The following is an 11,441-nucleotide window of genomic DNA, read 5'->3' as shown; positions in this document are numbered from 1 at the left end:
CTTTGGAGATCTGCTCTTCCATTGGATCCTGGAATAGATCCCCAAAACAATCCCCAAACTAACACCAAAGGGTGAATTCCTAGTGGGAAACCTCAGAAGAGCTTGAAGAGATGGGAGGAAGCCCTCAGCTCCATGTGGAGCTCTCCGGAGAAGATTTGTTTCACCTACAAGAATTCCAGCCCTGCAAAATTTTGGTTTTTGAGGTGGTTTCACTCCTGATGCAGCATAAAAGTTATGGATAAACAGGCAGAACTTCACTCTCCATGCTGGAGAAACACCTGGATCTTTGATTTTCAGCCAACCTATCCCACAGGATTACTCTGCATCCCAACCCACAATTTCTTGCCTTGGGTCCTTCCTCAAGGAGACTTTTCCTTTAAAATCTTCCTTTTGCAAGGCAGAAAAAAACAAACAAAATAAAGGAAGAAACAGATTAATCTAACAGCTGGGATATAATTTGCCATCAGAGGGATATTGTTCATTGCAGGAGAGTGAAAGGGGGGGACAGGGAGAGAAGCAGAGGTAACAGAGAGGAGGAAATGGAGGGAGAGTGACAGAACAGGGGGAGAAAGGGAAGGGACAAAATGGAAAGGCCAAGGGGAGGAAAGGGAGGCAGCGTGAGGGGCCAGCAGAGTGCCGGGTGGCCGAGGGGAACAAAAACCATGGAGAAGAACCTGGGAAGTGACAAAGTGAGCGAGGATCCTCCGGGGGAAGGGCAGCTGTCCCTGGCTCAGGTGAGCAGCAGCAGGTACTCCTTGAGGCAGGCAGGCAGCGGCAGCTGCTGCACGGCCTGGGGCAGGAAGCGCAGGCCGAGCGAGCGGCGCGCGGCGTAGCGTGACAGCGCCTGCAGCGTGCCCGGTGCCGAGCACAGCAGCGTCAGCCGCTGGCACAGCTGCGGGTCCCGGGCCACCTCCCAGGGCAGACTCCCGTTCTTGCGCAGCTCGAAGTGTCCCGTGGCTCTGTGCAGCAAATCCAGGCAGGAATCCTCCCGCTCCGTGCCCAGGCCCCGCACCAGCAGCGCCACCAGGCGCGAGATGGGGCTCTGGCCCTTCAGGTTGACCACGCGCACCTCGGCACCGAAGTCCAGCAGCACGCTGACGCTCTCCAGGTTGCCCTTCATGGCCGCCCAGCTCAGGGGGGTGTCGTTGTTGTAGTCCAGGGCGTTGACCAGGGCGCCGTTGGCCAGCAGGGCCCGCACGCACTCCGCGTTGTTCTTGAAGGCCGCCCAGTGCAGGGGCGTGTCCTTGTTGCCGTCCAGGGCGTTGGGGTTGGCTCCGTACTCCAATAAAATCTCCACGCAGGTTTCATCTTTTTCTGCTGCGTAGTGAAGGGCTGTCCGGTTGTAGCCGTCCAGGGCGTTCACCTGGGGGAGAAAAAAAAAAAGGTTTGGTGGTCAGGGAGTGGCTCCAGCTGGATCCCGCAGCAAGGGAAGAGCTAAAGGTCCCAAATCCGAAATGTGGGGAAAAATAAGGAAGGGTTTTAGCCAAGCAGCCAGGGGAAAGTGGGGTAAAAAATCCAGCAAATTTAGGGTTTAATTATTCCTTCCCAGCCTCCTGAAATCTCAGTGCAAAAATTTAGGTTTCAATCCTTCCTCCTCTCCCAAAAATCTCAGCCCAAGAATTCCCTACCTGTTGGGACAATGAACCTTCCCCTGGTGCCACTTTGTGAGGGGATACAAGCCCATGGAATATCCTGAGGTGGAAAAGACCTACAAAGGTCTACAAATCAAAGCCCTGGCCCTGCACAGGACATTCAAAAATCCCCCCCTATGCCGGGAGCATTGCCCAAACCCCAGTTGTGATACTCTGGCAGAAGAACCTTTTCCCAAAATCCAACTTAAACACATCAGCTCCATGGTCAGCTCTTAATCAGCTCTTCCTGACTTCCCTACCCCTTATCTCGGGATTTTCTACCTGTTTTTGGTTTTTCCAAAGCTTTACCTCAGCTCCTTTTTGCAGCAGCAGCTCCACGCAGTCGGCATCAGCCACCATGCAGGCACAGTGCAGAGGTTTGAGGGTGCCGTGCAGGCAGTTCACATCGGCGCCCTGGGGAGCACAGGAACACCCCCCGGTAAGGAACTCCCCCTTTCCATCTCTTCAGGAAGGGTTAATTCACACAAATCCCGAGGGTTTGCAGGAACCGTCTCGGGGTCAGCAAAACCCACCCTTTCCCTGCCCTTCCTATCCCTTCAAGAAAGGCTTAATTAAGAGAAATCCCGGGGATTTGTTCGCAAAAACATTCCCGGTCTTAATCCCGGTTCCCGCTTGTGCTTCACTAATTCACTGTCACCAAACGGTGCCCGGAGACCCCCAGAGACCCCGCCAGCCCCGGGGGTTCAGAGGGTGGAAGGAAAAGCCTGGAGTGTCCAAACCAACCGGAGATGCCCTGATCTTCCCCTCCCGGGAAAACCCCTCCAGGGGATCCCCACGGAGGCTCCGCAGGGAGCCAGACAGCCGGCGACAGCTCGGCAGTGCCTGTCAGAGGGACCCGGAGTCCGGGGGACACTCAAGCAGGCCGGCCGGCCGCGGAAGGGGTGGGATGTCCCGGCCACGGGGCCTCACCCGGCCGATGAGATCCTCCACGTTGTCCCGAGGGAAGGAGCGGATGGCGGCGATGGTGCGGATAAGGCGCTCGGACAGCGAGTACTTGCTCTGAATGCTCTGCATGATGTACCACATGGCGCGGGCCGCGCCGCGGCATCCCCGGCCGGCCCCGCCGAGCCCCGCGCCGGACCCGAGGCGGGGAGGGGAGGAGAGCGGCCCGAGCCGGGCCGAGCCGCAGGAGAGTCCGGAGGTGGAGCCGCGGCTGTTCCGGAGGAATGCGGAGCGGCTCCGGAGCGGTCGCGGGGCGTTTCCGGGGGTCGCAGGGCGGTTCCGGGGGCCCGGGACGGTTCCGGGGGCCCGAGCCGCTCCCGGACCAGCGGCGGCGGCTGGCCAAGCAGGACGCGGAAATGCCGCTAACCAGAAGTGACGTCACACCAAGTGCCCCGCCCCGACCGCTTCGCCACAAATCCGACTCCGGCTCCCCCGCTGGTCCCGCCCCCTCCATGCCTGTCCTCCAGTCCCCAGCACCGATCGCTCTTAAGACACGCCTCCTATCGGGTTTTCACCAATCCGCGCTTTCCTAAGATCACAAAGGCCCTCCCCCTCCTCCATAGACCCCCCCCCCGTAACCCCCTCAATTTTCCCCCAATTTTCCCCATTTTCCCCCAATTTGCCTCCATATCCCCTTTCCCCTTAGGCCACGCTAACACCGAGCCACCAACCAATAGGAACGCAGCACCGGCAACACAACCTCGATACACTCGGGGGGCGGGGCCTCGCGGTAGAGGCCACGCCCCCCCTGGCCCCACAAACGGACCCAAAACGGCACCAAAATTTGAAATTTTTTTATTCCTTTTTAACAACTTCCGTCCCCAGCCATCTCCAGGGAAGCCCCAGAGCTCCTGTTCAGGAGCCTCGGATCCCGCCAGAGATCTCTGTTTGTCCTTTATGGCCGTGGATTGAGATCCCACTGAGAGCACCCGCCCCTCGCCGGCCGCAGAGCAGAGCCCTAAATAAAGAAGATTAAATTCCTGGCTACTGAATATCGGGGTGGCTATCGCATTTTGGTGAGTGGCTACTGAATTCTGGGCGGGCTTGGTTACCGAATTTGGGGGGGTTGGCCTTTGAATTTGGGGAATAGCTATTTGGAGGTTTTGTCTTGATTTCGGAGGAAAAGGGGTGGGATAAGGGAGGGGCAAGGAGGAGGGGGTGGAGCTGGGGTCCTCCCAGTGCTCCCAGTATCACCAAGTCCCCTCCCAGTAACCCAAACACCCCCGCCCAGTGCTCCCAGGAATCCAAATTCTCTCCCAGTAACCAATCTCCCCTTCCAGTCCCTCCCAGTAACCCCCTCCCAGAGCCCCCAGGTCCCTCCTGGGGCTCCCTATATCCCCTCCCAGTCCCTCCCAGTTTATCCCAGTCCCCCCAGATTCCCCTCTCCACATCTCCCGGTTTATCCCAAGGCCCCCAGTCCCCTCCCAGTTCCTCCCAGTTCCTCCCAGTGCCCCCAGTACCTGTCCCTCGTTTGTCCCAGCCAAGGGGGGCACTGAGGGGGGAAAGGGGCGTTAGGGGGTTTTTTAAGGTCACCCCATAGATGAGGGTCAGGGGTTTCTCTGGGAGGGCTTGGGGTCCTGCAGGGGTTTGGGGAGCTCTGGGCTCCTTCCGTGGGGGCTTGGGGTCCCTGTGGGGAGAGATCAGGGGTTTGGGGTCACACCATGGGGGTTTGAGGCCCAGTATGAGCTTTTAGGGTCCCTCCTTGGAGACGAGGAAAGGGGATGGTGCTTGGAGCTGAAGGGCAGGGCTTGGGACATTATTTTGGGGTAAATCCTGTAGGATTTGGGGTCACTCACCTATGCTGGAGGTCCTTGAATTTCTGTAGGCTACGCCAGCCTGTGGGGGGAGAGCAAACCATTATGGGAAGCCCCTTATTTTGGGGTGGCCCTCATTTGGGGTGAGGTCTCACCTGCCATCCTGGGGTGCTGTGGGACTGGGGGGGCTCCAGTGGGGCCAAGCGGCTGCAAAAGAGAGGCGGGAAGTTTGGGGGACCCCCTGTGCAATTGAGGGACCCCCATCCCAATTTAGGATGCCCCACACCCCTTACCTGACCACTTGACTGCTGAGCTGCCGGCGGGGCTGGGGGGTGACTGGAAAGGAGACAGAAAATTTGGGAGAACCCCTATGAGCAAGGAGGGGATGAGGAGGTGTTTTAGGGTGTGGAAGACCCCCCTACAAATTTGGGGGGCACTTACCTGAATGTGTGGGGGAGGGACGGGGGGTGCTGCTGCGGCTGCTCCAGCGCCAGCCTGGGGAGAGCTGTGGGGAGATTTGAGGGGGACAGTTTTGAGGGTGAGGGAAGGGGCAGGAGGGCTTTGGGGGGAGTTTGGGGTCCAGGGAAGGGGCAGGGGGATGTTGGGGGGCCGTTTGGGGGCCAGGGAAAGGGAAGGGGGGCTTTGGGGGCCACCTGCATGCGGCGCAGCTCCTCATTCTCCTGGCGAAGTGACTCCAGCTCCCTGGGAAGAGGGAGGATTTAATGGAGGGTGGGTTTTCCCCCCAATTTGGGGTGGGGGTCCCTCCATAGGGCAGCTGAGGGCGGCAGAGCAAGGGGGTGGGAGCTCACCAAGATGGCAGCGAATGGCAGAACATGCTGTCACCAACATGGCAGCCAAGGGGGGGTAAGACCCTCCCAAGAAAGGGGCCAGAAGGATGAGGACTGTCCTTATGGTGTTGACCAAGGAGTGCTGCCTCACCCACATGCCCAGAGGAGACCAAGATGGAGGTGTGACCCCCCCTTCCACAGCATTCCCCTCACCTGCTCCTCTCCCCCAGCTCCTCTCTGGCCTTGTCCAGCTCTGCCTGCACCCGCCGAGTTCTGTCCCGGTGCAAGTCCACCAGAAGCTGTGCCTGTGCCGTCTGGAACTGCCACACCTGGGGGATGTGGGTCACTCCCTTTTACCCCCCAGCGTGTGGGGTTGGGGACAGTGGTGGAACCTCATCCTCTGTCACCCGTGTCCTCCTCACCTGCGTGATGTGGGCAAGGTGCTTGAGGGCGAGGGCCACTGGGTTCTTGAAGAAAACCTTCTCCTCTGGGCGCATCTGTTGGGCATGGGGGTGTCAAAATGATGGGGAGAAGGCTGGGAATGGGAAGGGAAAAGGGTGGGAAGGGGATGTGGGGAACAACATGGAGGACACTGGCCTGATCAGATATGGGCAGGTAGCGGCAGGTGGTACCACAGACTGGGCAGGGACCTGTGGGAAGGGGAGAAAAAAGTGAGAAAAGTGAGAGAAAAAGATGTCCAAAAGTCCCAAAAATGGTGTTCCTTGAGGGAAATTGACCATTTCCCTTCATTTTAGGGTTTTAAATTGAGGCAGGATCCTCCATTTCCACGATGCTAAGGGTGTAAATTGAAGGAAAATCCTCCTTTCCCCATCATTTAAAAGACAGAAATTGAGGGGAAACTCTCTTTTCCCGATATTTTAGGGGTTTAAATTGAGGGCAGAGCCCTCACTTATTTATTTCCTTGAGTTGACGTGACCCTTCCTTTCCCTCTCATTTTAAATTGAAGGAAACTCCCCCTTTCTCAGCATTTAAAGGGCTTAAACTGGGGGTTTCCCTCAATTTTACCTGAGCCGCCACAGCCCTCGCACAGGATGTGGCCGCAGTTGGTGATGGCAAAGCGGGCGCCATCCTGGCGGAAGCAGCGACTGCAGTGGAACCAGTCCATGGTGGTGCCGGAGCGAGGAGCCGCCTGTGCTGCCTCCACACAGGACAGCCTGGGAGGGAATGAGGGGGAAAGGTGAAGGGAAAAGAGTGGGAAAAGGTGAGAGAAAAAAGAGACGGAAATGTGAAGGGGAAAGGGTCAGAAATGTGAGGGAAGAAGGGCTGGAAGCGTGAGGCGAAAAAAGGCGGGAAACGTGAGGCGGAAAGGGTCAGAAATGTGAGGGAAGAAGGGCTGGAAGCGTGAGGTGAAAAAGGGCGGGAAACGTGAGGGGGAAAGGGTCAGAAATGTGAGGGAAAAAGGGCTGGAAGCGTGAGGCGAAAAAAGGCGGGAAACGTGAGGCGGAAAGGGTCAGAAATGTGAGGGAAGAAGGGCTGGAAGCGTGAGGCGAAAAAGGGCGGGAAACGTGAGGGGGAAAGGGTCAGAAATGTGAGGGAAGAAGGGCTGGAAGCGTGAGGTGAAAAAAGGGCGGGAAACGTGAGGGGGAAAGGGTCAGAAATGTGAGGGAAGAAGGGCTGGAAGCGTGAGGCGAAAAAAGGCGGGAAACGTGAGGCGGAAAGGGTCAGAAATGTGAGGGAAGAAGGGCTGGAAGCGTGAGGCGAAAAAGGGCGGGAAACGTGAGGCGGAAAGGGTTGGAAACGTGAGGGGAAAAAACAGCAGGAAAGGTGAGAGGAAGAAGGGTGGGAAAAGGGAGGAAAAAAAAGTGTGGAAAACATGAGAGAAAAAAGGGTGGGAAATGTGAGGGGGAAAAGGGCGGAAAAGGTGATGGGGAAATGGTGGGGGAAAAGCAGAGAAAAAGAGCAAGAAAGGGGAGAGATGAAAAAAGTGGGAAATGTGAGGGGGGAAGGGCCACCTGGATGGGGACAGGGAAACCAGGATTGGGATATCAGGATGGGGACAGCAACACCTGGACCTATGGGGGCAGATGGGGATAAGGACACCAAGGTGGAGACACCAGGATGGAAACAGGGACACCAGGATGAGCCTGTGGAGACATTGGGAGTGGCTTGGGGACACATGAATGGGGGTGTCGGGATGGGGACACTGTGATGGGGATGGGAACCCCACGGTGGGGACAGGGATTCCAGGACCCTGGGGATGGGGTCCCCAGGATGGGAATCCTGGGATTCGGGCACATGGATCTGCTGATGACATCAATTAAAGGTCTCTGAGCAGCCTCATTCCACTATATGGATTTGGGGACACCAGCCAGGGGTGATGACATTGTCCAACTATGAGATTTTGGGGTCACCCCCAGTGATCCCAGTATGGCCATGCAGAGCTTTTCCCATTCTTCAGGAACCAGTGCCTGGGGTGAGGAAAGGAGATGGAGACCCCATACTCTCACCCCAGCACCCCTAAACCCTCTGGGGGGCTCCGGGGGCATGGGGTGCAGGGGGAGCACCCCAAAACCCTGATCTTACTATTCCATGCTTCCAGAATAACAAAATTCTGCTAAATCTTTGGCTGTGTTGCATAATTCCAACAATTTTTAATTGGGGGGTTGGGGGGCAGAAAAAGCACCCCCAGAATATCAGGGGAGGGGCTCAGCGTTTGGAGGGCACAGGAGTCACCCCAGAATCGCAATCCTATCATGACCTGATCCCAAAATCCTTCCATGCCACTGTTGAACCCTCTGGCCTCGCTGTGCGATTCCAACCATTTTTAATTCTAGGGATGGCGGGGGCGGGGGGCAGAAATGCATCCCCATGCCCTCGTGAGGGAGAATCTGGGGGGCACAGGGGCCACCCCAAAACCCCGAGCCCCCCCAGTCCCTCTATCTCGGGATCCCGTGATCTGTCATTGTGTAATTCCAACCAATTTCTGATTCCCGGGGGTCGGAGGGAGGGGGGCAGGAAACGCCCCGATAAAACCCTCTGGGGGATCATTCAGGGATTTGGAGGGGCGCAGGGGACGCCCCGAAGCCCCCATCCCGCCGTTCCCGGAATCCCTGGATGCCGCTGCCGAGCCCTCCGCCCTCGTTGCGTAATTCCAACCATTTTTAATTCCCGGGGGGGCAGGAAACGCGTCGCTGCCGTTACACAAAGCAGGAAGGGGGGAGGAAGAAATCTGGGGGGGCTCCCTGTCCTTATTCCCCTTAAACCCACCCTGCCCATCCCCCCCAGATCCATCTCCCGCTTGGAAAACACCCCCCCCTTATAAGAAAATAACCAAACCCCAACAATTCGGGCAATTCGCACAATTCCCCCACTCAATACCGGGCGGTTCGGGGGTGTCCCTACTGGGACCCGCCCTTTTTTTTCCGCCTAGGGGTTCCCCCCGCCCAAATTCCCTTTTTCCAAGGTTTCCCCCCCACTTTTCCCAGCGTTTTTTCCCCGCTTTTTTCCCAGCGGCGCATCCGGCGGGGAATGGGATGACGGGACCTTCCTGTTCTCGGCCGCGCGCCCGCCTCGCGCCCGGGGGACGCCCCCGCCACGACCCCCCCCGCACCCCCGAGCCCGACGGGACCCCCGGAGCCACCCCCGGAGCCCTCCGGAACGCCCCCGGCCCCTCCCGCGCCGCGGAGCCGCCGAGGTGAGTCGGGGGGCGCGGGGGGAGGGAAACGAGCCCGTTTTTGTGGGGGGAAGGGGACGGGAAAAAGCGGAGACACCCCCCCCCCAGAAAATTTGGGAGACCCCCTCCCCCCCAGTTTGGGATACCCCGGTGTTAGATTTGGGATGGGGGAGGCGATGGCGGAGGGGCGCCGTTGTGGGGCTAGAAATGAGGGAAAAAGGAGAACCCTCCCACAAAAAAACTGGGAGAACACCCACCCCCCCTCACCACCAACTGGAGATACCCCCGGGCATGGATTTGGGATGGGGAGGCGATGGCGGAGGGATGGCAAAAGATTTGGGGCGGGGGGGATGTGGATGAACTGCGGATTTTGGGGATGGAAAGGAGACGGAAGAGAGCGGGGACCCCCCAAAAAATGTGGGAGATCCCCCCCGTCCAGCTGGGGATACCCAGGGGATAGAGCGGAACGATGAATTGGAGCCGGGGGGGTGGGGCGGTGGAAACGAGGCGCCGTTTGTAGGGTCGGAAAAGATGGAAAAAGGAGAGCGGGGAACACTCCCGCCCCTCCCTCCCCAAATTCAGGAGATCCCTCTCCGATTTGGCATACACCCGGTCTTGGATTTGGGAAGGGGAAGGTGATGGCAGGGGGGCGACAATGGAAGGAGAGGGGGGTGTGTGCCGTTTTTAGGTTTGGAAAAGAGGGAAAAAGGAGAGTAGGACCCCCCACAAAAATTTGGGAGACCCCTCCTGCAGTTGTGGATAACCGCCGTCTTGGATTTGGGATGGGAGGGGAGATAGATTTGGGGCTGGGAGGAGGGATCAGGCTCTGGTTTGGGGGGGTCAGAAAGGGGGCAGTGACAGTGGGGACCTCCTCGAAAAAATTTGGGAGACTCCCGCCAGAAATTTGGGTTACCTCCATGTTGGATTTGAAGGGGGGAGACTGTGCATGAACTGTTTTGGAAGGGGGGGCAAGAGAGTGGGGACCCCTCAACAAAAACTTGGGAGTCCTCCCCAGTATTCAATTTGGGGTGGGAGGTGAATTTTGGGGAAGGTTCCTGGGGCTCTGTTGTTCTTTTGTGCCCCCTTCGAAAAATTAAAGCGGGGGGGGAGCGAACCTGGGGGGACTGGGAGTAATTTGGGAGTACCCTGGGTGATTTGGGGGGTCCCGGATGATTTTGAGGGGCACTGGGTAACCCCCCCCTTTGTGACCCCCCGATCTGCATCCCTCCATCCCCCTCACCCCAGATTTTAGGGACTGAGTCTGGAGCAGCTGCGAGACCCCCCCAAGACCCTCAGAGAGCAGGTGGGAGGGGAATTGGGGAGTACAGGGTGATTTGGGGAGACACAGGGATTTGGGGTCACACATGAGGATTTGGGAGGACACAAAGGGATTTTATGGGGGGAACAGGGATATTTGGGGGGGGGCACGGAGGGATTTGGGATCACACGGAGGAGTTTGAGATTACACTGAGGGATTTGCGGGGACATGAAGAGATTTAGGGTGACACAGAGATTTTGGGGGGAATAGATGGATGGGGGAGCAGAGAGGTTTTTGGGGGGATGAGACTTAGGGGGGGTACGAGGGGATTTGGGATCTCCCTGAAGGGTTTGGACCGGTAACACAGAAGGATTTTGGCGGGGTACATGGAAATTGAGGGGGGCAAAAAAGGATTTGGGGTCACACTGAGAAATTTGGGGGCACAGCAGGAACCAAGATGCAAACAATTCTTTGGAATTGTTTTGGAATTGTGGGGGGAGGCGGTTGTGGTTTTCTGCTGCTCAGGGGGGTCCTGGGGTGCTTTGGGGTGCTCGGGGCCCCCCTTGACGCTGCAGTCCCTGCAGGAGCCCCCATGGAGCAGGACGAGCCGGACGTGGTGGAGCTGCAGGACTCGGATGAGGGGGACGTGGTCCGGAGGGTCTTCATTGGTGAGGAGGGGACTCCAAAAGTGGATGGGGGGGTTGGCGGGCTCCAGATAACCCAGAAAAGCAGTATAGAAAATTTTGTGGGGATCTGGATACTTTTGGGGGGGCTGCAGGCAAATTTGGGGGGCCCCAGGCACCCCAGGAAGGGGGTGAAGGCAATTTGGGGGGCTGCAGGCAAATTTGGGGGGGCTCCAGATGCACCTAGAAGGGGGTAGAGGCATTTGGGATGGGGTTCAAGGCACTTCTGGGGGTCTACAGACACCACTGGAGGGGGGTAGAGGCATTTGAAGGGGGCTTAAAACACTCTTGAGAGGGTTCCAGACCCCCCAGGAAGAGGTTATTGGGAACTCTGGGGGCCTTCAGGTACTTTTGGGGGGCTCCAGACACTCCAGGAGGGGGCATAGCCCCTTTTTGGGGCACAGTGAGCATTTGGGGAGGGGGTGCAGCCTCTTTCTGGGGTGCACTGGACACCAGGAGAGGGCCACAGCCCCTTTTTGTGCCCTCTTTTGGGTCACAACAAATATTTGGGTCGGGGATCCAGCCAATTTTTGGGATCCAGTGAACATTCGGGATGGATGTCTGGCCCCTTTTTGGAGCACAATGAATATTTGGTCAGGGGTGCAGCCCTTTTTGGGTCAGGGGCCCAACCCCTTTCTGGGGCTCAATAAATATTTGAGGAGAAGGCCCCGTGCCTTTTTGGGTCACAACGAACATTTGGGGAAGAGTCTCAGCCCTTTTTGGGTCACAA

At 57.8% G+C, this 11,441-nt stretch overlaps 1 protein-coding gene and 1 long non-coding RNA gene across 3 annotated transcripts; one reads left to right on the top strand and one right to left on the bottom strand.

The window, feature by feature from the left end:
* Positions 1-184: 184 nt before the first annotated feature.
* Positions 185-2,952, bottom strand: ASB8 (ankyrin repeat and SOCS box containing 8). 2 transcript variants are annotated; one of them, XM_030967154.1, is made up of 3 exons: positions 2,567-2,700; positions 1,941-2,094; positions 185-1,363 (listed from the first exon to the last, which is right to left on the bottom strand). In XM_030967154.1, exons 1-3 carry the CDS (start codon positions 2,698-2,700, stop codon positions 731-733), a joined length of 921 nt encoding a protein of 306 aa, XP_030823014.1. In that variant the 3' UTR covers positions 185-730. The 2 variants fall into 2 exon arrangements, with proteins under 2 accessions (XP_030823014.1, XP_030823013.1); XM_030967153.1 differs by having other exon boundaries at positions 186-1,363; positions 1,941-2,045; positions 2,562-2,952.
* A 224-nt stretch (positions 2,953-3,176) lies between these two features.
* LOC115914634 lies at positions 3,177-10,706 on the top strand. The gene is made up of 4 exons (XR_004061433.1): positions 3,177-3,610; positions 8,608-8,791; positions 10,016-10,073; positions 10,613-10,706. It is a non-coding gene; the product is annotated as an uncharacterized LOC115914634 (long non-coding RNA).
* Positions 10,707-11,441: the final 735 nt, after the last annotated feature.

Source organism: Camarhynchus parvulus, chromosome 29 (genome assembly GCF_901933205.1).
Source record: "Camarhynchus parvulus chromosome 29, STF_HiC, whole genome shotgun sequence".
NCBI lineage: Eukaryota > Metazoa > Chordata > Aves > Passeriformes > Thraupidae > Camarhynchus > Camarhynchus parvulus.
This window is presented reverse-complemented; position numbering and strand designations above follow the sequence as displayed.

What these genes read in the sequence shown, in the direction of transcription:
- ASB8 (XM_030967154.1), bottom strand. Translation starts at nt 2,700, where the DNA reads ATGCCGCGGCGCGGCCCGCGCCATGTGGTACATCATGCAGAGCATTCA. An exon ending in CAACGTGGAGGATCTCATCG is followed by an intron (nt 2,095 to 2,566) that starts GCCGGGTGAGGC and finishes CCCTTCCTGAAG; the next exon opens with AGATGGAAAGGGGGAGTTCC. An exon ending in TGCTGCAAAAAGGAGCTGAG is followed by an intron (nt 1,364 to 1,940) that starts GTAAAGCTTTGG and finishes TTTCTCCCCCAG; the next exon opens with GTGAACGCCCTGGACGGCTA.